Raw genomic sequence first — 27,214 nt, 5'->3', positions numbered from 1 at the left:
ATGAAAAATCAGCTCATCCTCTCAGGGATATTGATCATCTCTTTCTGTTCCACTGTCGCTACACAGTTGCAGTGTGATCTGCCCTTAGTGACTGGACGATGCAGGGCGAGCTTTCCAAGGTGGGGGAGTAAGGATGGTAAATGTGTTACATTTACCTATGGGGGCTGTGAAGCTAACACCAACAACTTCATGTGAGTACAGGAACAGTTCGTATGTAATGCAGCTTTTAGAGAAAAAAGGTTTAGAAGAAACTATTGCATAATGTAACTGCAGAGTTCTGAACTATGAAGGAAGCAGGTAGGAGAAGGTTGTTGTGATCAGTATCCTGGCATTAATGTACACTGTGAGGGATTGATGTGTGCAATAGCTATGTACACATTTATTCCACAAAGCAGTAAAATGTTTGAGTCGCGCAGATAGTGGTATGCGTACCAGCAAAGTTGAATATTCTAGTTAGATTCTCTTGTGAAGCATTTTTTTCTAACTTCTAAGCAAGGTTTTGGTCAAATGGACAACAATGGCTCCAATTATAGCAACGATTTATTAAAAGAGACAGATAGTTCGGCTAAGTTACTGTTAGATTTTCCTCATTGAGTTTGCGTTCAGCCTGGTGTCATGCATATCACCATCAATTTCTAGCTGCCTGTGTTACTTTTCATGCCTTCTAAATATACTAGATAGGATGAACGTTTACAAAAATTCGAGAATAGGGCTCAGTTAAGTTTTTTAAATTTCATTGACCATTTTAAATTGAAAAGTCTCTAATTTGCGCATATATAATCAAACTGCTCATTTGACTGATTTCTTTGACACTTGAAGACGTTTTAAAAATGTGATAATCACCAATAGAGCAAAACAATAACGTATTTCAGAGCTCAAAGTATTTCACAACTCAATAGTCTGCCTCAATAAAATGCAGATAGATAATGTCCAGCTTTCTTATTGAAGCGACTTTATCACAACCTCAGAGATGTGATAGTCAGGTACAAGTTAGTATTTTAGGTCTTAGTCTAAACTACTGCAGTCTAAACTCAATAAACAAACTTTCTGATAAAAAAGCAAATACTCTACTAGTTATTTGTCTCTACATACAACTTCTTGTTAAACATTTCCAGCAATTTATTTGATCCAATTCAGTTTAGTTTTTCAAGTAAAACTACATCATTGAAAAAGTTGAAAATTATTAATAATGTCAATTAAAAGATGTAAATTAATTTCAACCGTAACCACTTTAAGTTCTAGATTTTTTTATATTTTACTCTTTCATCTTTATCACTTTAGCTTATCCTAAGTATCTAAGGCTAAAATTCCAATCATGCTTCTTTAAGGTAAGGTAGCAATATAACATACTTCTAATTTATTTCTATTAATTTTATATTTGTATAAAATTTAATATTTTCCATAGTTTTAAGTAATTTACTAGTGTTGAAAAGAAACCTAATTAATTAATATATAGTATTTCTTCTGAATTTAAGATCAATTCCAAGTAAGATTGTTTATTACTATTGGAACAATGATTCAAAAATATAAAATCTACAAAATATGGCAAATATCTGAATGGGGTAACTTTATATGTTAAGATTTACCTGCATCAGAATAGCTCCCAGTTTTGATAAGTCATCTGATTTTTTAAGTTTATCAATCTGAAATATTTGAAATTACACATTTACCTAATCAGCTCTTGTACTTGGTATACATGATGCCAATCACCTGCCCCTCAGTTTTACGAAATAACAGTCTAGCTTTCGATCTTAATAAATAATACAACTTTTGTAAACAACAAATAAACATAAACTAAACGTTTCTTTTATAAGAATTAGAACCATGCCAGTTTAGCATGTCATGAGAGGTTTTCAGGTAAACTGGTAAAACACAAAGAATAACTTAGCCATCAACCGTTAAAAAACTCTCAAACGGGGATGGATGTTGCAATCGTTAGAATGTCAGGCTGTTAGTTTACAAGTGATGAGTTCAAATCCCCTGGGAAGCAATCTTTTATCATAACATGTAGCCTTGACTAAAGATAGGCTAATAGAACTGTGAACTGCAGAGTACAGATTTGTACCCTGGAAGGCCAGTCTGCTGTGAGAAATTGCCAGGTGTTTAAATATATAGCTAATGGTTTATCATTTATCAGGATGAGATAACTCTAGGCAAATTTAACCAGCTATATTTCGGCTTATTTAGTCTCAAGGCATAGTTGTTATAACATAAGCATTTTAAATAAGCATTAAGGGTTGGCGAGCAAGTGGCAAGTTTTTTACCGAGTTGACCAGTCTAGTTGTTTGTAGTTCTGGGATAAACTCTAATCCACTGCAGTAACTCTACATCGCTTAGGTGTAAAAACTGTTAACTTGTAAGTAAAACTTTTGACGGACATTTCCTTACAAGTAATTTAAGCACATACATGTACTTACAGTCTTACCTTTTACAATAGTCTGTAAATTAAATTTGACCCTTCTGTTGGGAAACCAAAACTCTTATTCACAGTACCGTTACTCGTCGGGAATTTAGTCTATAGTTGTAAATAATATATTAAATTCATCATTTTGTATCCTGATTTTGATTATGTAAACCAAAGAGCTGTATCATTTTATTTTTCACTGATCTTGTTGGCTAGATTCTGAACAGTCATTTGATAATGGTTGAAGATAACCATGTGTACAGATATCGTTAGGCTACACTGCATACCTTTTTATTTGCTTATTTACATGTAAGTTTATACACATATATATTTCAGTTTATTTCACAGACCACTGCATGTATAAAGAATATTAAATAGAAGGCAGGTAGACTAATTATCGTCTCATCTACACATAGATTACATTTACTACACAATATTGCATGTAGGCAGCACAGGTAAACCACCTATTTATGCACAATGATCTATTGTAATTAATATGTGTCTCAAGTTTTCCTTTTCAACGATTTGCTTTGCCAATGTTGTTTTAACAATTTCATTATTGATACTGTACCACATATTTAATCGTGGTCATCTTCTTCTTTAATGAAATGAAATGCTGAAAACTCCTGGATTGCAAACATATTTAAAACCCTGTTGCAACACACTGTCAGAATTCATCACCGACAGTTAGTTTAAATATTTTCTATGACTAAACTAGTGATTTTCGACACTGCTAAAAGCTGTGTAGGCTAATGTTAACAAGGAATTTCGCCGAGGAGATTTGGCCCTATTCGTGTGAAGCCCATAGCATTCTCATGCATTGTATGGTTATTATCAGAATGTTTATAGTATATTGTGGATTACCAATAGCATTAACGTCTCTGTATTTATTTGTATTGATATATTTTGCTTTGAGATAAGGCATTACAGTTTATTGATGAACCAGCAATGTACAAAAATACTTCAATTAATGACTTTCAAAAATCTATAGAAAATATAATTTAACATATTTAGTTAGCAAATATATAATTTAGAATGCTTTATTAGCATTTCTAAGATGTACTAGAGGCTTCTATATATCTGTTACAACTGGGTATATCTTCGTTCACATACAAGTAGTTGTTTGTCAAACCTTGTTGTCATTGTCATTTATGACTCACTCTTTTCTTATTAGCTTGAATTTGATGTGAATAGCATTTTATCAATATTGTTGCAATCAACTATTTCAGGCAATCATAGATGCATCAGCTTTATTTCCACTGATGTACACCAGCATTCTCATTTTAAATTGGTGTGTTGACAACTCCTCCCTGATGCTTTGCCAACATGTCGGCTGTACAAAAAATCTATTTCATCAATTTGTGTAGCCAGGCTGTTGAAAGTTTACAGGTTTATTTGTACATATAAAAATTACTTTCGAAGTTCAATCTTGCTCAGGTAGAAGGTAGATGAAATGTTGAACTGCCTTTTTCCTACTGCCTGATGGAACAGTCTTTAGTTAGAATGTATCAGGATGGATAACTTAAGGTTCACTACTTACTTTCTGCTATGTGATGCTTGGGACTTTTTCATATTCAAAGCAAATTATTTTATAACAGCAATCCATTCACATGTTCATTAAGAACAATTGTTCTTAAAGCATGCTCAGACAGGTGCTCGTCATGCATAACCTCTGACATAGAATTTTTTTCCAAAAAATAACGCTACCTTAATGTGTGCCCATTTTAAATCTACACACAAGGAAAACAGTAGTAGACATTCATTGGATATCAGATAGTCACTACCTGCAAAAATAACTGTTAGCATTATATGATTTGTTGCAGAACTAAAAGTGACTGTGAGAGAGCATGCCCTCCTACAACAACAAAAGAACCTGTTGAGATTTGTCAACTACCACTAGCAACAGGATTATGCAAAGGCATATTTCCAAGATGGGGAAGTAAAGATGGAAAATGTGTTGAGTTTACCTATGGCGGTTGCGGAGGAAATGATAACAATTTTCAGTAAGTTTGTTGTGTAATCATAGTGTGAAATAAAAAATTACCTTAGCAGCTATCTGTAGCAGAGTTAGAGATGATAATAGCCATAAATGAACTGGTGTTACATCACATCGATCAGACGATGGTGCTTTAGCTAACCAAGTGAATTTTATTTAGAAATTTTGCTTAATATGAAGTCTGTTTATAAACAGTCATTCATAGTTTAATAGTTTGAATATTAAAAATAATCAACTTGTTTGGTTAAACATTAGCGTAACAGCATCAACATTTTTGCTAACAATTTATGTAATTTTTTTTCCTCAATATAATGCCAATTGACAATATTATTCTGAATACAGATTCAAAAATTTCAACCTAGTTTTTTGGTAATCATCAGCTTTTCAAGGGTCATATAAGCCTCAAATCAAGAGACGCAGAGGGTGAGACTAAATCCACCTTAAGCTGGTTTCATATTGGCCAAACTAGAAAAGTTGTTAGTATTTCAGGGGTCACCGGAACCAAAATATAGCTACTACCCATAAGTTGTTTTTTGTGGATTATAATAAGTTTATTCATCAGCTGTCTTCATAATTATATAGCCTAGACTATTTGTCTAGCAATTAGTCTCTATTCATGTAAATAACACTGACACTTCAGAATAAAGTTAGTTTTATGTTAATCCTGATTTCATGCTATTATTTATATCACTCTATGTCATGAGCTGCTTTAGTAAGATTCTTAATCTTTTTTACTGATTAGTGGGTAGTTAGTTAACCTACATATCTGTGCTTTAACAATCTTCTACATGCTTTTCCCAATATAAATCGAGTTACCAAACTGCCCTTAGCAGTTTTTGCACAGCAAATACTTTTTACTGCAATTTGTTTTTCACATTGACCAGTAATTTTAGAGGCGCTACAGCTACTGAGGCTTTACTAATTGTAGATCATTAGACTTCTGATGGTTCTCTATTCGATAATGTCACACACTAGTGAGAGTATTTTTTTTGTTTTTAGCAGCAATAGTAAGGCTAAAAGCTGTAATAGTTTTGACAACTTGTTTCGACACAAAGCATGCTCATGGTTTTAGCGAAATAAGCAAATTAAAGGCAAATTAAATTGTTCATTAATTCTTAAATTTTCATCAGATTAGTTTGCTAACAAAATATTTTTCTTATACCTTGCGCTTTAAAAGTTATTAAATTTATATGCGTCATTGTGAAATATTAGGTTTTACTAAATATATAATTATGTCCTGCTGAAAAATAATTGAGAAATGAATATGACTGCAAAATTAGCTGTATGAACTCAGCTGGCCATCTGATCCTCACCATTAGTAATTCAAACCAACCTTTTATTTATTGCATATGTTTTTTGAAAAATATATTAATCTCTAAGTAGACTGATCAGGCCAAATACAATTTAGGTTGTTCAAAATCAATTGCAAGAATAAGGACATTTTTTTAGTTGTGATGTTGTTTTATATGCATATATCATTACAACAAAAATTTAATAAATTTATTCTATGTGAAAAAAATGAAGTCTGGCTCTGTAATTCATGTTGTTAGTGTTTTTTTGCGTATTTTAGAAACAAGCATGACTGTGAAGCAACGTGCTCCCAGCCAGGGGACTACTGTAAGCTTCCACTGGTGAAAGGACCATGTAGTGCTCGGCTGACTAGATGGGGAAGTAGCAATGGCAGCTGTGTTGAGTTCGTCTATGGTGGCTGCAGCGGGAACTCTAACAGTTTTTGGTGAGTCTTTTTGATTTTTGTGTACTTACGCTCTCTTGTTTCCTCACTGATGGAAGTTTAGAACCAGCCATTTTATTAGGAAAACAATGTTTTCACATGTGTGAAAGCAGAAATACAAATATTCTGGGCATATTATAAGCAAGATTTTGAAACCTGCCTCAGAAAGGCGGAGACGAGCAGGTTTGAGATAAATCAATACATTCAAACATTCCTTGATGTGATGTGATCAGTGGAATTGTGGTAAATAAATATGTGAAATGATTGTAAATGAGTAATTGTAGAATGGCTGCAATAAATAGTTTTTTTTGGATTCACTCTTAGTAGTTCCACTGTTCGAACTAATAAACAAATACAAATGTAGCACAGCTACATTTACATCTTTTAATCACACCTTTTCATTAGCTAGAGACTCTATTGAAACAAATGTATAAGCTAGAATTATAGGAAATTCATAACTTAAAATCTTATATTTTATGTAAGCAATTGCTTGTCAATAAAAAAATGAATAAATTTGTTTTCTATAGAAACTTTATTATATCAATATGTTATCGACAGTATAGCCTGACCATTGTATAGGTTCACCCATTAGAGTAATAATAGCGGTATACAAAAAACCTTTATCTACCCAAGTTAGAAGTTTTACTAAATTATAATTTGGCTATTTGTATATTTTTGTGAGTTTTGTTATCTTTTACAAAGTTTTATCTCATTTGAGCATTGCTTTATCATTGCTTTATACTTGCTGGTTATTTCACTATGTTAAACAACGCTTTGACAGCGTTATGCAGTAGAAACCTTTTTATACCAACCACAATTGCACTTTTTTGGCTTGTGGAACAAACTGTTGAGATGTTGATGACTGCATATGTAAATTTTTAAAGACACAATAATTCTTTTTAATATATATATAGTGGCAAATAATATATATATATATATATATATAGATATATATATATAACATATTGGGCCGCTTTCATGCATGAGCGCATTTACAAATTGAAGCATATGCATGGAAATTCTTAGTAAAACTTAAATAACTCAATAGTAACACTGTCAAAACTAGAATTTAGAAGATTGTAATATTAGCTGCCTTCAAAGTAATTCTAAAATCAATAGACATGACATCAATTGACAAAAGAGCCTTAAAATCCAGTGCATAGACACGATTAGTAAATATTTGTATTTAATGTAAATGCTCATTTGCTAGAGCGACACTAACTTGCATTTTGCTCAGAACAACCCACTGAACAAGTTAACATAAACATTGACTTGATGATAAGCTAATAGACCTACAAGTAGCTAGGTGCACATTATATTTACACCAACCTATTAACAAATACGCCAAACCTGTAGAAAACGTTGGGTTCTACGCAAAGTAACGTGTGGCACGAGCAGTGAATCAGCACTATTGAGTTAGCTAGAGAATGTTTTGGCGTATGTTAATTATCTATCAACCATAAGAAATCTTTGGCATTCATATAAAATTTTTAAATACTAATTACGGTGGCAAATAAATAGATGTTAGCTGCGAAAAAAAGATAAATGGAGATAACTAAAAGATAGCGATATAAACTAGTTTATTTAAAATGGTACATTATTTAAACAAACATTGTCCTACTTTATCACACTAATCATTTGATTTGAATTAAAAACTGTTCTCATTTGTGCAGATTTGGTCAGTCGGGAAAACACTTCAGTTTAAAATAATTTATCTCTGCAAATGACGTGTTGAAATAAACACACCACAAAAACATGTACTGTACCAAATATATTGTCATTGGGAGCTAACGCCCATAAGCTTTGATAATATTCTTGAGTGTCCTGAATTATTTATTAGATATTCATGGGAGTGGTGGTCAGCAAGTCAGCTGGTACAAATACCTGCTGTAGCAAGTTGAATAATCATATAGTAGGTGTGTGGGATGATGCAGTCATACAGTGATTATTTTTGACAGGCTCTCATTATTTATTTGAGATTACTAACAATTTCACTTGCATAATCAGGTGATTCTATTGATTTTCATTGTCATTGAAAATAAAATACAAAAGTAACCCATTCTAATGCTAAAGTTTGTTAACCAAAAAAATTATCATTTTTATGTTATTATTTCTTTTGTGAATGCTTAAAAAAAGCTCCTTTTTAGTATCACAACAAAAGTTCTAGAATCATTACTAGCGGCTACAATGTTTAATCTTTTTTACTTTTGGGCAATAATTTCATTTTATGCATTTTCATCGATTTCATGTATTAGCCTATAGTCATATCAGAAGAAATTATCTAAAAAGTAAAACTTACCTAAGACACATTTTAGGTTAAAATTATTTTTGTGCAAAGCTTTTGATTTTTGTTACTTTGTGTATTTTAGTTCAAAAGAAGAATGCGAGGAAGCGTGTTTAATAGATATTAAGGCTTTACCATTGTCTGATGTGTGTAGTTTACCATTGGATTATGGGCCATGCAAAGGAAATTTCGTAAAATGGGGTAGCAACCGTGGGAGATGTGAACCTTTTACTTATGGTGGATGTTGTGGCAGCAACAATAATTTTGAGTAAGTTCTAAGGCTATATCATTTGCCTGTAAAATGTTCTAGAATTAAAATGCTACCAAAGAATGATCTATTTCCTGTTATGTAGCTGTTTATAATTTCCATTGTTCAAGTACAAACTTATATGTGGGTCAATCTAATAAAACATTGATATGGCTAAAATATAATGTCCTTAACTGTAAATTTGTCTCTAGGGCTGCTAAAGCTTGACCCATTAGGTTCAGTTTACGTGCTGATGAACCCCAATTTAGTTATAAGAACTCCCATGACAGAAACGTGTCAAGGTCAATAGTTTGGATTACAAAAATGGTCTGGTTCTGAATGTTTTGGTATCTTGTTTTGTTTATAAAACAAACAGTGTACCTATACCTTCTAGTCAGTGTTTTATTAATTATCATACTATTTCTTACTCTTTTGTTAAATCCATAGTTTTTTTCCAACTGAACTTTTAAAAAATGTCCACTTCAGCTGAGAAAATCTTGGCTGGAACAATATTTCTTACGAAAATATTTCATTGTTAGCAAATCATAGCAACCATTTTTTGTAAGGCAGCTTTTCGTTCTTCACTTGTTCGATACCAAATACTGATACCAATTTAGGGCCTAATTATATATTGACTGTTTTCAATCATATCGGCTTCATGAACAAATATTTATTACTGTGAAGTTATCTCCCTTCTGTGCACTACTTGCCTTTTGTATCTGTAATAGCTCTATCTAATCCTATTGTTCGTTTATATTTAAAATTCAGATTTTTTTGATTTACTCATGGTCACGGAATGAAATTGGCAATTTATAACCTAAATGTCATTAATATTCCGCTATAACCTTTGATATTAAAATTATATTATCAAATATCTACACTTTGTGTGTATATTTCAACAAGCTCTTGTTTTCTTACCCTTTTCTACTCCTCAGCCAGCAGTATTTATTTTGATTATGTAATTTTATATATCAGCTTAGAGTTTCCTCACATCTTGTGTAATAATCAATAGTACAATAAACTTACTTTAATAAATATGAATTTGCTCAAAAAATTTTAGGAGATTTTGTCAAAATATTTTTGCTCTTTGAAACGATTTGAGTGTCATGATTTTTCATATTTCATATTTTGTCATTCTGACAAAGCTTGATTACGGTTGAAAAGCTAAAACAAATGAGTGTTGAAAAGGTGTCTCTAGTTGCTATCATTGCTCTGGTTGGTATCAGTTGGTGTGTTCATGTTGCTGAGCTACTCTTCGCTATTCTGTTAGTCTCTTTGCAACTATATTTGTCGTAATTGCACTTTCACTCAATTTGAGCATTTTAACCATGATCAAGTTAGTTTGGTTGGTTTGAATTTTGATAAGGCTCAAGGAGCAAATCACTGCAGACGTCAAAAGCAGTTGAATGTGATACAAAAATACTAACACTGTCACATAAAAATTTGAAATAAATGTGTGAAATTTAATATATTAATCTTTGGCTTCTAATAGCCGGTATTCAAGCATTATATAGAGCATGACAGAAACCCTAACAGCCAGAAAACTAGCATTCACACGACTCTGTTTACAAATGATGTTTCAGCCTAAACAGTAACAGCGTAAACCAATCAAATCAATTTTGGCACAGGACATTAGACCAAAAATTTATTTTCTATTTTTAACTGTTTTGAATATGTTTATCTTCTTCCTTCGTTATAATGACCAGTTTTATTGGAACAGTATTGCAAAAGAATTGATTAGACTCGTTAGTTGGTAGGTTATGGATGAAGGTGATGCTAATGATCAATTATATGATAGGCTTCTAACTTTGATTCTCCAGTTCATTTTGAATCATGAAACAATGATGAATGTGAGCTTAATAGATATCACACTACGGTAAACAATTTTACGAGCTTTTAAAATTGTACAAATATTCATGGTTTTAGCCCAAATAACCGTAAAACCATTTTTTTCTGTTTGGTGACATTTGCTGCGTGGTGCCAGAATTTTTACTATTTTTTCTGTCAAATATCATTGTATTAGAGCACATTTAGATTTAATTGATAAAAGTTTTAAAACTTTGGATCATTGGACAAATTGCCCAGGGTTAACGGCACACATTGACAAGGTCAGCTAAGGTTTCAAAGGTTAAGCAGCAAGATTTAAAAAATGACATCCAGTATTAAATAACATGGTAAGTTTTACTAACAATATTCCCTTTAGAGATTACCTCGGCTAGCTTGATTTGTAATGCCTTTTTCCTTATTCTAATTTATCCAAAAACTTCACTAATACTCACTAATTATTAACAATTACTAATTTATATGTTTAGTACATTAACCATAAAAACAATAACAATAATAAAATTATTAAAAAACAATAGTTTGCTGTCATCTATCATGTTGCGAGTATCCAGCCAAATGGTTGGAAATATTTTACCCAAACCTTAATTAAACGATTAGTGAATATATCAAGATAAACTTATCAATTTGGAATAATTTAAAATTAATTTAATTTTTTATCAAGTTAGACCTAACTAAATTACATTATATTTTTTATCTTATACGCTCATGCACAAATTATCAAAAAATTTAAGTCTTGTGACTTTTGCACTTGAAAACAGTAGTAAAACTGTGAATTGATGCCCATCCTATTCTTCACTGCTTCATGATTCACTGGGTAGACAACTCCACTAATTAAACTAACAAAATAATATTTGGGTAAATTTACACCTGGTAAAAACAAAAACAGGCTGTAAGCTTTTTTAAGCTTGAATGGCTCTTTAATGAACTTATCACATAGTTCTTGTTGAATCATGTACCCAAAAGCAAGCGAGATATCAACAAGTAAAATGCTTTGTTATAAAATGCAGAATGAGCAGATTTAGCGAGATAGTAAATTGGAAAGAGGTAAAAAACTTCTTGTAGTATATTAGCTAGGATTTTAAACAAAGGTTTTTGAAGCGAAAACAGTCTGAGACAATTTGTTACCACATTATTACATTTGAACCAGGTCTGCTCATAACCCAATAATTTTTTTACCTCAATCGTGGTTTTGCACAGACAGACAGAGATCTTATTATAGTAAATACTATAATAAGATAGTCTTTAATACCAGTGATTTTAATCAGTACGATAACCTGATAGTTATGATTGCACTGTTCGAGATCATCAGGTACGCCCAATAATCACAGACAATATGGATTTGCTCACTTATTCAAAAACACTGGAAGACGTCGCTTAGCTCACAGTTGGACTGTCTTGCATTTAAGCTGCATGTCAGAAGTTTGAGTACAAAGCAATATTTTATCCTAACCCCTCACTATGGATAACTTCTCATCATGGATTTGGAAATCTGGACAGACACCGCTGATAATATTGTAAAAATAGTTCGGAGAAAGTTCTTTTTTTTTAATTTAAAGCAAGTCAAAACCAAATTTGTATATTAAAAATACATTATTCGACCATCTGAAAATGCTGATTATCACAGTTAGCAATAAAATTTCATTTGTAGCCTTTGGTGAATATATAGTGAAAATACAGTTATAACGATGGTACTTGTTGCTTCTGAATCAAGTATTTAGAGAGAATTTCCATTTTCAGGAGTCGCGAGGAGTGTGAAAGAGCCTGTCCTCCCAACTCAACCAGACCACCTGTTGCTGTAGCGCTGCGAGAACCTGTTGACATTTGTCAGCTGCCATTAGTGACTGGAATGTGTCTAGCATACTTTCCGTCATGGGGTAGTCAGGCAGGAGAATGTGTCAGCTTCATTTACGGAGGCTGCAGTGGGAATGAGAACAGATTCTCGTAAGTGAAATTTATGAGTCCTGTATGCACATCTACACCGACCCTAAAACTACTTGATTGGTGTTACAATAAGTTTTTGTTGAAGTGCTGCAGGTTTGCAGTCGGTTTTATTGCTCATATTAATCAGCTCAATCAGAAATTGGTTTGTTTATCATCAGTTTTTTTTTTCAGCATTTTGTATTAGTCTTAGCAAAACTGCTATAGGAGTTTGAATATTTGGGAAAAGAGAGAAAATTTAGTTAATCAGTGTGTAGATTTTGTAATCTTGAATGACTTTAAACACTTAAGGAATTGTCTTCCTTTTTTGTAAAACTAAGTCAGGAGTTGACTACTTTTTTGAACAAAAACAAAAATTTTCAAACGTTCTTTTGTTTGAAGGACCAAAGCTGAATGTGAAAAAGCCTGTCCACCTAAAGAAATTACTACAGCACATGTACCTGTTGATACTTGTCAGCTACCACTAGTGGCCGGACCATGCAAGGCTAACTTGAGATCATGGGGAAATAGAGGAGGAGCTTGTGTGGAATTTATTTATGGAGGCTGTGAAGGGAATGAAAATAGATTCCAGTGAGTAAATTAGATGAGATAAAAATTGTTTCGCGTTTTAAACAAATCACTTAGGGGTGATTACATTAGGTATTTTGTGATCTTATGCTTTCTGACTACATATCTATATGTACATGTATATACACCCATGGTTTAGAAATTGGAATAAGTTACTGCTTGGTATGAATTCCAACACTCTGCCTGGTTGACTAACACTGTAACAACTGCGCCAATTGAACGCCCATCGATTTTCAAAATAATTTGTGCATATACTTAATTTCTCTACATTATCGACATACATAATTATCCCTCACAGCACACAACCACACTAATTAATGTGTTGAGGTTGTCAATTTTGAGTAAAAGAAATTCGGAAAATACTATTTTTGAAAAGTAACTTCAATTTTTAGTTTGGTGTAAATGATCATTAATTTGAATTAGGCAAGTAAAGGTTTAATGGAATTTATAAAGTTAACTTTTTATTTCCTAACTAAAAGGATGTGCATGTTTTAAAAAAATTTACCAGGACCAAGGCTGAATGTGAGAGAGCATGCCCATCTCAGTTAACTAGTGCTACTCAGACACCTGTTGACACATGCCGACAACCTTTAGTAGCAGGACCATGCAGAGGCTACTTCCAGTCATGGGGAAGTAGAGATGGAGTATGTGTGGAGTTTATTTATGGAGGCTGTCAAGGCAACGATAACAGATTTGGGTAAGTAAAAGTTTGAGTAAAAAACTTGAAATGCTAGCTTTAATTTTCACAAATGTTAAAAAATTTAAAGGCTTTTGTAATATTTACCAGGACAAAGGCGGAATGTGAGAAAGCATGTCCACCACTACCAAACTTTGCATATTTGTCACCTGTTTATACTTGCCAGTTGACATTAGTAACAGGACAGTGCGTGGGCTATTTCTCATCATGGGGAAGCAAGGATGGAATTTGTGTAGAGTTTGTTTACGGATGATGACAAGGGAATGAAAATAGAATTCAGTAATCAATTTTTTTTACTGAAAACTCCAGCTATTCATCTTCTGTAAACTATTCCATTAACTACCATTTACCAGGACCAAGGCTGAATGCGAAAGAGCATGCCCATCTATGTCAGCTAGTGTTACTTCGACGCCTGTTGACACATGCCAGCAACCATTAGTAACAGGACAGTGCAGAGGCTACTTCCCATCATGGGGAAGCAGAAATGGAGTATGTGTGGAGTTTATTTATGGAGGATGTGAAGGAAATGATAACAGATTTGAGTAAGTAAAATTTTAGCAAAAATTTCTACTTCTAGTATTTATTTTCATGACTTCACGTGTTTGTATTTGTATGTATGTGTACTTTACTAAGGATTTGTTTAAATCATTGAAGTGTCTTTTTCATCTTTTCAAATGCATTTTTGTTAAACTTACAGTAAACCATCACTGCCATGGATGTATATATGTAAAATACATAAATCTCTCTAATATTCTAGTTTGATAAACACCCTGTCGTCAAGCAACATAAGGTTAGGAGTTGCTGCAACTCGAGATTTTCTTGTTAAGTTTAGACAAGTGTAAAAGAGCAAAGGGCTTGTGACTTTTTCCTCATACCTTTGAGTGTCATCAATGATCAAAAATTTCTAATGAACCTAAAGATAAAACGAAAATGATTGCAGTTAATAAAAAGTCAGTTCATTAGATATAGGCTGATTAGTTTCCAATTTGTGTGAATTTTCCAATACAACCAGCAAGGGGGAGTGGTGTTTTTGATAAAAATCTAAAAGCAGAGATTACTGTACGATTGGCTTTCAAGATTGAATGGAGTGTTGTTGAGCAGCGGTAATCATTTGATATTCAGCCTAACTATAATTATACTGCTACAATAGTACCTAGTTGTTTTATACATGTATAGCTTCTTTTCCCTAAACTAAATTCAACAACGATATTTTTGAAATTGACTTTTTCATCGCATTTTGATTTAACAAGTCAGTAGAACTTTTGAAGTATTAAAATAAACTACAGCTCAAAAGTCTATGATCTTTAAAAGTGATTCTGTAATATATTGTTCCTTGGAGTTTGCATAACTTTTGTGCTGGATGAGCATCTTTATAGATCAGAAAATGTTTAGTTTTAGTTTATTGTAATACCTTGACAGCTCTACTGGCTTGTTGAACCTAGACGCTTGCATAAAATCAATATGCTACATAAAAATGTACATATTTGTGTGTATATACATATACATAGATATGTATCTATACATACATACATACATACATACATACATACATACATACATACATACATACATACATACATACATACATACATACATACATACATACATACATACATACATACATACATACATACATACATACATACATACATACATACATACATACATACATACATACATACATACATACATACATACATACATACATACATACATACATACATACATACATACATACATACATACATACATACATACATACATACATACATACATACATACATACATACATACATACATACATACATACATACATACATACATACATACATACATACATACATACATACATACATACATACATACATACATACATACATACATACATACATACATACATACATACATACATACATACATACATACATACATACATACATACATACATACATACATACATACATACATACATACATACATACATACATACATACATACATACATACATACATGCAGGCATGCATACATACATACATACATACATACAAACATACAAACATACATACATACATACATACATACAAACATACATACATACATGCATACATACATACATACATACATACATACATACATATATACATGCATACATACATGCATACATGCATACATCTTTTTCCTCAATCTTTGCTTAGCACAAACAAGCAGAATGATATCTTATTATAGTAAAGGCTATAAAATAATAAGATAGTTTTTAATACCAGTTAATATAATCAGTAGGATAACCTGAAAGTTAGAGATCATCAGGTGCGCCCAATAATCACAGATAATATTGATTTGCTCACTTATTCAAAAACACTGGAAGACGTCGCTTAGCTCACTGTTGGACTGTCTCGCATTTAAGCTGCATGTCAAGAGTTTGAGTACAAAGCAAAATTTTATCCTAACATCTCACTATGGATAACTTATCATCATGGATTTGAAAATCTGGACAGACACCGCTGATAATATTGTAAAAATAACTCACAGAAAGTTCTTTTTTCTCAATTCAAACAAGTCGAAAAAATGTTGAATACTAAAAGTATATTATTCAACCATCTGAAAATGTTTATTATTACAGTTAGCAAAGAACTTTCATTTGTAGCCTTTGGTGAATATATAGTGAAAATACAGTTATAACGATTCTACTTGTTGCTTCTGAATCAAGTATTTATAGAGAATTTCTATTTTCAGGAGTCGCGAGGAGTGTGAAAGAGCATGTCCTTCCAACTCAACCACACCACCTATTGCTGTAGCGCTGCGAGAACGTGTTGACATTTGTCAGCTGCCATTAGTGACTGGAATGTGTCTAGCATACTTTCCATCATGGGGTAGTCAGGCGGGAAAATGCGTCAGCTTTATTTACGGAGGTTGCAGTGGAAATGAGAACAGATTCTCGTAAGTGAAATGTATATGTCCTCTATGCACACCTATGCCGGCCCAAAAACTACTTGACTGATGTACCAATGAGTTTTTGTTAAAAGTTAACAGTTATTACCCCGTTAAATGATTAGGAGGCCATTCAAAATGCTTAAAAATAAAATTAACCCGCAGTGTATTAGGTCAAAACTTAATAGTAACTCTTTGTGAAAACTGCAAGCTATGTACTGCGGCTCACCAGAACAGTTGCATATGGCCTGGAGTCATGTGGCATGGCAAAATTAGTTTTTATGCAAGGTTTTCTCTGATTAGTGAGAAATTTAAAACATAATTTATTGGCTTATCAGATCTGTTTTTAAAGAAAAGGGTTCATCCGTTGAGCCAATAGAAACTATGTTTACATTCAATTTTGATCATAGTTTTGCTTTTTAAAAACCTTATTTTTACTCACAATTCTTTTTAGCAAAGACGCATTATGGCTACAGAGGTTTCATGCATTTTAAGTATATGAGCTTTAAGGGGTTTTTATTAAAAATAGTACAACTGACAAATATTATTTTATTGTTATCAAATAACAATGATAAAGCTGTAGTAATATCGCAAACTTGTCCAACCGTATTTGGGAAAAAGGCTGAAAACTGGCCAAGCTCATTCTGCAATTTGTTTATGGAGTTTGTATGGCGTCATCCGGTGTAAAAGATTTTGCTAATTAATTTTGCGTCAAAGATTTTTTACAGGCATTGTATTTTAGAGGTTATGACAATTTGTATGCACCCTTGTTTCTTGTAAAACATTAGGTTTTAACAAATATGTAATTACATGTATGTTTTGGTAGGGTAAGTAACTTGACTGCAAAACAAGTTGAGCGTAGAATATTTACTATAACAAATGATGTGGATGTGTAAATTCAGGGTAAAAAATTACAATAAAATATTTTCCTGCACAGGACTTGAACCCATAAAGTTTAGCTTAGTTGAAAGAAAATATATTACTGGCACAAACCAACTTGCCTGCTCTGTGCTTTTTTAGGACACTTGATGATATTTCACAACTTTCTAGAGTGTGTGTGTACTAAGAGATATTTTTACTCATTAAAATGTTTCAGTTGAGGTCTTTGTTTGGTTTATTATTGCAAAATATCTACAAAGTGATGTTAAATTCTAAACTTTGAGCAAGCATTTCAATTTCCATTTTTAATTCATTGGTTTAATTTAGGAAAATTTTTTAAATGCAAATAAAATTTGGAACAGGTGCTATATTATTTGGTGCTTTTCTCAATTATTAATTTATTTGATTTATTAGGTTAATGCCTTACGTTGCCCGTGCAATGAAAGTCTCTGCACAAAATACTTTTTTTTCATTTAACATATAACAGCAGCTACCATCCTCACTTTCAAACTTTATTTCATGAGGACAGTTTTTGTTGCGTTTTATATAAATTAACAGAAAAAATAAAACAATTGTTAAGAGTTTAAAGCTTTTTCGGACAACTATAACTTTTTAAATTTCAAATCAAGATAAAAAAGTTTTGCGCAGGCCAAATAAGTTAACAAACAAAATAAAACAACTATAAAAGTGTTAAAAGAAAAAATGGGATAATTAGCAAGTAATAGCTAAATTAAGTCTGTTTGCTATGATTACAATAGAAATGATTTGATGATGATACAATTAATGCAAACTGAGAAATCAAAATGGAAACTGTGAATAGGTTGAACTGATAATAAAAAATTATTACATAGAAGTGGGTGAGTATGCAAAAAGGTTACTGTTTTAGCAAAAGATATTTATCAAAACTTTGAATACGACAATACTGGTGCCTCTCGATACTGTTACCAATGTAAGACTGATATATCGGAGTGACTTTTTCTGACCAAACGGGGATAGAGAATATAGAGAATATACTAGCTCAAAATAATGCGATTGTCCACGTGAAAAGTATTACCCTTTAGGGCTAATACATACTAAAACCGATTTCGATTAAACCACAAAAAAAACTGGAGATGAAAGTTTGCCAAAAGCCAACAAAGTATTGTTCTTAATAGAGTTAATAGCGATTATAGAGGTTAATTTAATACCTCTATGAACTTTTTTAGCTCTATAAACTCTATGGAATATATGAAATAAATGAAATTATATCATGTTTCCTAGAGGTAATAGAGATTCGATTATAACGTCATCTAGCGTCTATATAGGGAAAAGGGTTTATAAAGCATATAGTGAGGGTTTGAATTGTAAGGGCATGCATGGTCTCATGCATAGAAAATATATTGCAAACCTGTGGTTGTGATCTTGAAAATAAGTCCAGCAGAACAAAAATTTTAAAGATTCCAGATTTTAATAGCTATAAATGGACAGACAGATATACAAACAGACAACGACAAACTGAGATTTATATAGATTGAAAGGTTTGATGCGATGAGAAGGTAATTGTTACTTTAACCAACTGTCTAAAAGTTGACTGATATGGCTTCTAAATATTTTGCATCTATGCAAATCAACTGTAAACCTGCGGCAGAATTCAATTCTTTTTACTAGCTAACTTTCACTATCAGGCCTGTTGGTACTAGAGCTGTGAAGCTGAGATTAATGGCTGTCAAATGGCCTAATCATGACTGATTTTATTGACAACTTGCACCCTGGCAGTCAAGTGTGTCATGAGAGATATAATTGTAAGAGAAATGAGAGAAATGTATTGTGAGAACTCATTGTGTGTGATAGGTAGCTGCATAGTTATTTAAAAATGTTGTTAGGCAATCAATTAGCACAGGTAGTAGCGTCCTGGACTAACAAATTAAACTGAATGTTAGAAGTTTGAATCCTGCTGAAAGCATTTGTTTTTTTGTAACCGACCGGCATGGCTTGAGTCAAATAGACAGACACAGCTGTTATTATAGTAAACCCTATGGAATAAAAATACAGGCATATCTCTTTTACCAACAAGAATGAGTGGCTTTATTTTCTCTTTTAAGTAGGCTAATCTTGAGGAACTGATCCTGTTACAAATACATTATTAACTGTAATGAAAGTATGGTCTGTCCAAATCCATGGTTGGAGGTTAGGATAAAAAAATATTTAGACACTATTGACATTTACCATGGTAGATCGACACTTTTAAACTTGCACCAATCAACTGCTTTCACTCATCTTTGAGTATTTGTTCTAGATGACCAGACTACCGAGGAGCTGGTACTGTATATACGAGGTCTGATCAATAAGTTCCCGGAATTGTGTTATCATAACTAGTAGTCAATGTCGGAGTTACTTTTTCATGGTTGCAAACGAAAGAACAACTCCTAATTAGTTAGTACAGAAAGTTTTAGACCAAAATTCTTAGTCGTTGCTAAGCAATATTAATACAATCACGGACTAGTTTGGATCTTTCGGCGAATTTTTCAAAATGGCCGATCAAAACGAACAACGCGTCTGTATAAAATGTTGTGCTAAACTCGGTAAATCACCATCAGATACCCTTTAAATGTTGCATACAGCCTTCGGGGATGAGTCCCTAAAAAAACACAAGTCTATGAATAGCACAAACGGTTTAGAAAAGGAACAGAAGAGGTTGAAGACGATAAACGCTGTGAAGCTCCAACATCACGAAGGACTGTCACTGCTATTGACACTGTAAAGGCTATAGTCAACGCTGATTGCCGTGTTACTATACGAAAAATAAGCCAAAAAACTGGGCTTTCCTTCGGTACCATTCATAAAATATTAAAAATGATCTTAACATGCATAGGGTAGCTGCAAAGTTTGTTCCACGTTTGCTGAATGATGATCAAAAGCAGAGAAGAATTGACATTTGTAGCAAACTTAAGACAGCAGTACTGCATGATCCCGACTTCCTAAAAACTGTAATAACAACTGATGAAAGCTGGGTGTATGGGTACGACCCTGAAACCAAAATGCAGAGTTCACAGTGGAAGTCACCTGAGTCTCCTAGACCAAAGAAGGCGAGGATGTCACGGTCAGCGATCAGAACGCTTCTGGTTGTTTTCTTTGACATTGCTGGAATAGTACACAAAGAATTCTTACCTCCAGGAACTAATGTTAATCAGTATGTTTACAGAGATATCTTAAGGCGCTTGAACGAAAGTATCAGGCGCAAAAGACCAACTTTAGCGAAGCCAGGTGGTTGGAGGTTACATCAGGATAACGCCCCAGCACACACATCTTTGACTGTGAATGAATTCTGTGCCAAACACTCCATCTCTATTGTGCCTCATCCCCCGTACTCATCAGACCTTGCTCCCTGTGACTTCTGGTTGTTTCCAAAGTTAAAATTTTCCCTTAAAAGTGAACGATTTGAAGACATCAAATCAATTAAAAGAAATACAACTTTGGAGTTGCGGGCCCTGAAGAAAGCAGACTTCTGTCACTGCTTTGAGCAATGGCAGCGGCGTTGGACTAAATGTATAGACTCTCAAGGAATGTATTTTGAAGGAGACTAATTTAGTTTGTTTGTAAAACTATCTATATTGCAACAATACAGCCATTCCTGGAACTTGTTGATCAGACCTCGTATAATTAGTCTTCTCTGTTTAGAGCTGTGTATGCTTTAGCTCCGATTTAAATAAAGCACCGGATTATATAAAAAAAACATATCCTGAAATAAATATAAATAAATAAATATATTTCATTAAAATGATAAAATACACTGTTTTATGGCGTCTCCATAGTAACAATGGCATGTATATATATTTCATGATTGTTGTAGAATAAAACTGTTGAATTATTCATAAATATTACTTCTAATAGGTTTTCCAATGTAGTTTTCTTTGGATTCAATAAAGTTCAGCAGTTATTAGGCTACTATATTTTTTTATCCTAGCATTTTTGGTGGAAGGTTATTTACAAATAAAGTTTCTGTTTCAATTGTAGTAGCTGTTCTAAGGGTGTTCACACAGAGTTAGCATCAATAATTTTTTATAAATATTAGAGGCATAAAATAAATACAGCTTTATAAAATAACACATTAGGAGGTGCTGCAGGTTAGCAGTTAGTTGTATTGTTCATGTTAATTAGCCCAATCAGAGGTTGGTTTATCATCAGTTTTTTTGGATATGTTTAGCATTTTGTAGTGGTCTTAGCTATACTGTTATAGGATTTTGCATATATGGGAAACAAAAGATAATTTAGTTAATCAGGGTGTAGCATTTGTAATCTTGAATGAGTTTGGACACTTAGGAAATTGTCTTCCTTTTTTGTAAAACTAAGTCACGAGTTGACAATTTTTTTTAACCAAAGCAAGAAATTTTCAAACGTTCTTTTGTTTGCAGGACCAAAGCTGAATGTGAGAAAGCCTGTCCACCTAGAGAAATTACTACAGCACAAGTACCTGTTGATATTTGTCAGCTGCCACTAGTGGCCGGATCATGCAGGGCAAACTTGAGATCTTGGGGAAATAGGGGAGGAGCTTGTGTGGAATTTGTTTATGGAGGCTGTGAAGGGAATGAGAATAGATTCCAGTAAGTAAACTAGATGAGATAAAAATTATTTTGTGTTATAAACAAATCACTTGGTGGTGATTGCTTTAGATATTTTGTGATCTTACACTTTTTGACTACATATTTATATGTACATGTATATACACCCATTGTTTAGAGATTGTAATAAGTTACTGCTTTGTATGAATTCTAACATTCTGCCTAGCTGACTAACATTGTAACAACTGTGCCCATCGACTTTCAAAATAATTTGCGCATATACTTATTCTATCTACTTTGTTGACACCCTTAATGATCTCTAGTTTTACTAGAGATAAATAAGATAGTGTGTGTGTGTGTGTGTGTGTGTGTGTGTGTGTGTGTGTGTGTGTGTGTGTGTGTGTGTGTGTGTGTGTGTGTGTGTGTGTGTGTGTGTGTGTGTGTGTGTGTGTGTGTGTGTGTGTGTGTGTGTGTGTGTGTGTGTGTGTGTGTGTGTGTGTGTGTGTGTGTGTGTGTGTGTGTGTGTGTTTTATTTCACCTTTAAAGATTACACAATTGAATTAATACTCGAGACAAAAATAATTAACCAATGCGTGAAAAAATAACAATAAGTAAGAAATGATGATGGGGCCCATTGCGAAATGGCAAAGCCAGTGGTACGCGAGCCCGAGTCAGCAGCACAAAAACCAGACCGTAACACTCACTCTCCAGACTGGAGATGGTGCCTCAGTTCCACCTTATATTTACCGAGACATTTTATTGATCTTATTGAATTAGGTAGTCGATTCCACAGCGCAGGTGTTGCAAAGTTTGAGGATCGTTGACCGGCTAAAGTTAGATGATTAGGTACGGGAAGAGAAAGTAATTGATACCAGTCTTTAATACCAGTCAATATAATCAGTAGGATAACCTGACAGCCATGATTTCATCATTTGAGATCATCAGGTGTGCCCAATAGTCACAGATAATAATGATTTGCTCACTTATTCAAAAACACTGGAAGACGTCTCTCAGCGCACTGTTGGACTGTCTCGGATTTAAGCTGCATGTCAGGAGTTTGAGTACAAAGCAATATTTTAACCTAACCCCTCACTATGAATAACTTATCATCACGGATTTGGAAATCTGGACAGACACCGCTGCTAATATTGTAAAAATAACTCGCAGAAAGTTCTTTTTTTCTCAATTCAAAGCAAGTTGAAAAAAAGTTGAATACTAAAAGTATATTATTCAACTATCTGAAAATTTTTATTATCACAGTCAGGAAATAAATTTCATTTGTAGCCTTTGCTGAATATATAGTGAAAATACAGTTATAACGATTCTACTTGTTGCTTCTGAATCAAGTATTTATAGATAATTTCCATTTTCAGGAGTCGCGAGGAGTGCGAAAGAGCATGTCCTCCCAACTCAACCACACCACCTATTGCTGTAGCGCTGCGTGAACGTGTTGACATTTGTCAGCTGCCATTAGTGACTGGAATGTGTCTAGCATACTTTCCATCATGGGGTAGTCAGGCGGGAGAATGTGTCAGCTTCATTTACGGAGGTTGCAGTGGGAATGAGAACAGATTCTCGTAAGCGAAATTGATATGATCTGTATGCACATCTACGCCGGCCCTAAAATTACTTGATTGTTGTAACAAAAAGTTTTTGTTGAAATTTAGCAGTTAGTATCCCGTTGAATGATTTGGAGGCCATCCAAAATGCTTAAAGATAAAATTAACACGCAGTGCATTAGACCAGAACTTGATAGTAACACTTTGTGACAACTGCAAGCCCATGTACTGTGGCTCACCAGAACAGATGCATATGGCCTGGAGTCATGTGTCATGGCAATAGTAATTTTTATGCAAGGTTTTCTCTGATTACTGAGAATTTTAAAACATAATTTATTAGCTTATCAGATCTGTATTTAAAGAAAAGGGACCATCCGTTGAGCCAATAGAAACTATGTTTACAATCAATCTTGATCATAGTTTTGCTTTTTAAAAACCTTATTTCTAATCACAATTTTTTTAGCAAAGACGCATTATGGCTACAGAGGTTTCATGCGTTTTAAATATATGAGCTTTAAGGGGTTTTTATTAAAAATAGTACAACTCACAAATATTATTTTATTGTTATCAAATAACAATGATAAAGCTGTAGTAATATCGCAAACTTGTCCAACCGTATTTGGGAAAAAGGCTGAAAACTGGCCAAGCTCATTCTGCAATTTGTTTATGGAGTTTGTATGGCGTCATCCGGTGTAAAAGATTTTGCTAATTAATTTTGCGTCAAAATTTTTTTACAGGCATTGTATTTTAGAGGTTATGACTATTTGTATGCACCCTTGTTTCTTGTAAAACATTAGGTTTTAACAAATATGTAATTACATGTATGTTTTGGTAGGGTAAGTAACTTGACTGCAAAACAAGTTGAGCGTAGAATATTTACTATAACAAATGATGTGGATGTGTAAATTCAGGGTGAAAGATTACAATAAAATATTTTCCTGCACAGGACTTGAACCCATGAAGTTTAGCTTAGTTGAAAGAAAATTTATTACTGGCACAAACCAACTTGCCTGCTCTGTGCTTTTTTAGGACACTTGATGATATTTCACAACTTTCTAGAGTGTGTGTGTACTAAGAGATATTTTTACTCATTAAAATGTTTCAGTTGAGGTCTTTGTTTGGTTTATTATTGCAAATTATCTACAAAGTGATGTTAAATTCTAAACTTTGAGCAAGCATTTCAATTTCCATTTTTAATTCATTGGTTTAATTTAGGATAATTTTTTAAATGCAAATAGAATGTGGAACAGGTGCTATAATATTTTGTGTTTTTCTCAATTATTAATTTATTTGATTTATTAGGTTAATGCCTTACGTTGCCCGTGCAATGAAAGTATCTGCACAAAATAGTTTTTTTTCATTTAACATATAACAGCAGCTACCATCCTCACTTTCAAACTTTCTTTCATGAGGACAGTTTTTGTTGCATTTTATATAAATTAGGAGAAAAAATAAAACCATTGTAAAGTTTTTCAAGCTTTTTCGAACAACTATAACTTTTTAAACTTCAAATCAAAATAAAAAACTTTTGCGTATGCCAAATAAGTTAACAAACAAAATAAAACAACTATAAGTGTTTAAAGAAAAAATGGGATAATTAGCAAGTAATAGCTAAATTAAGTCTGTTTGCTATGATTACAATAGAAATGATTTGGTGATGATACAATTAATGCAAACTGAGAAAACAAAATGGAAACTGTGAATAGGTTGAACTGATAATAAAAAATTATTACATAGAAGTGGGTGAGTATGCAAAAAGGTTACTGTTTCAGCAAAAGATATTTATCAAAACTTTGAATATGACAATACTGGTGCCTCTCGATACTGTTACCAATGTAAGACTGATATATCGGATTGTCTTTGTCTGACCAAACGGGGATAGAGAATATAGAGAATATACTAACTCAAAATAATGCGATTGTCCACGTGAAAAGTATTACCTTTTAGGGCTAATACATACTAAAACCGATTTCAATTAAACCACAAAAAAACTGGAAATGAAAGTTTGCCAAAAGCCAACAAAGTATTGTTCTTAATAGAGTTAATAGCGATTATAGAGGTTAATTTAATACCTCTATGAACTTTTTAGCTCCATAAACTCTATGGAATATATGAAATAAATGAAATTATATCATGTTTCCTAGAGGTAATAGAGATTCGATTATAACGTCATCTAGCGTCTATATAGGGAAAAGGGTTTATAAAGCATATAGTGAGGGTTTGAATCGTAAGGGCATGCATGGTCTCATGCATACAGAATATATTGCAAACCTGTGATTGTGATCTTGAAAATAAGTCCAGCAGAACACAAATTTTAAAGATTCCAGATTTTAATAGCTATAAATGGACAGACAGATATACAAACAGACGACAAACTGAGATTTATATAGATTGAAAGGTTTGATGCGATGAGAAGGTAATTGTTACTTTAACGAACTGTCTAAAAGTTCACTGATATGGCTTCTAAATATTTTGCATCTATACAAATCAACTGTAAACCTGCGGCAGAATTCAACTATTTTTACTAGCTAACTTTCACTATCAGGCCTGTTGGTACTAGAGCTGTGAAGCTGAGATTAATGGCTGTCAAATGGCCTAATCATGACTGATTTTATTGACAACTTGCACCCTGGCAGTCGAGTGTGTCATGAGAGATCAAATGTATTGTGAGAACTCATTGCGTGTGATAGGTAGCTGCATAGTTATTTAAAAATGTTGTTAGGCAATCAATTAGTACAGGTAGTAGCGTCCTGGACTGACAAATTAAACTGAATGTTAGAAGTTTGAATTCTGCTGAAAGCATTTGTTTTTTTGTAACCGACCGGCATGGCTTGAGTTAAATAGACAGACACCGCTGTTATTATAGTAAACCCTATGGAATAAAAATACAGGCAAATCTCTTTTACCAACAAGAATGAGTGGCCTTATTTTCTCTTTTAAGTAGGCTAATCTTGAGGAACTGATCCTGTTACAAATACATTATTAACTGTAAGGAAAGTATGGTCTGTCCAAATCCATGGTTGGAGGTTAGGATAAAAAAATATTTAGACACTATTGACATTTACCATGGTAGATCGACACTTTTAAACTTGCACCAATCAACTGCTTTCACTCATCTCTGAGTATTTGTTCTAGATGACCAGACTACCGAGGAGCTGGTACTGTATATACGAGGTCTGATCAATAAGTTCCCGGAATTGTGTTATCATGACTAGTAGTCAATGTCGGAGTTACTTTTTCATGGTTGCAAACGAAAGAACGACTCCTAATTAGTTAGTACAGAAAGTTTTAGGCCAAAATTTTTAGTCGTTGCTAAGCAATATTAATACAATCACGGACTAGTTTGGATCTTTCGGCGAATTTTTCAAGCTGGCCGATCAAAACGAACAACGCGTCTGTATAAAATGTTGTGCTAAACTCGGTAAATCTCTATCAGATACCCTTTAAATGTTGCATACAGCCTTCGGGGATGAGTCCCTAAAAAAACACAAGTCTATAAATAGCACAAACGGTTTAGAAAAGGAACAGAAGAGGTTGAAGACGATAAACGCTGTGGAGCTCCAACATCACGAAGGAATGTCACTGCTATTGACACTGTAA

General features: G+C 33.2%; 1 protein-coding gene across 1 annotated transcript; it reads left to right on the top strand.

The window, feature by feature from the left end:
* Positions 1 to 27,214, top strand: LOC137404728 (papilin-like). Its single transcript, XM_068090960.1, has 11 exons — positions 1 to 191; positions 4,228 to 4,407; positions 5,971 to 6,135; positions 12,246 to 12,449; positions 13,801 to 13,947; positions 14,064 to 14,252; positions 16,444 to 16,647; positions 20,369 to 21,061; positions 21,909 to 22,097; positions 23,429 to 23,610; positions 27,075 to 27,214. The coding sequence occupies exons 1-11, from the start codon at positions 1 to 3 to the stop codon at positions 27,212 to 27,214; spliced, it is 2,484 nt and encodes an 827-aa protein (XP_067947061.1).

Source organism: Watersipora subatra, chromosome 9, assembly GCF_963576615.1.
Source record: "Watersipora subatra chromosome 9, tzWatSuba1.1, whole genome shotgun sequence".
NCBI classification, from domain to species: domain Eukaryota; kingdom Metazoa; phylum Bryozoa; class Gymnolaemata; order Cheilostomatida; family Watersiporidae; genus Watersipora; species Watersipora subatra.
Note: the sequence above shows the minus strand (reverse complement) of the source record. Positions and strands in the feature narration are given on the sequence as shown.

Bases quoted from the DNA above. Each gene is read 5' to 3' on its own strand.
- LOC137404728 (XM_068090960.1), top strand. From the start codon at position 1: ATGAAAAATCAGCTCATCCTCTCAGGGATATTGATCATCTCTTTCTGT. The intron at 192-4,227 runs GTGAGTACAGGA...GATTTGTTGCAG, and splicing joins GCTAACACCAACAACTTCAT to AACTAAAAGTGACTGTGAGA. The intron at 12,450-13,800 runs GTAAGTGAAATT...AATATTTACCAG, and splicing joins GGGAATGAGAACAGATTCTC to GACAAAGGCGGAATGTGAGA.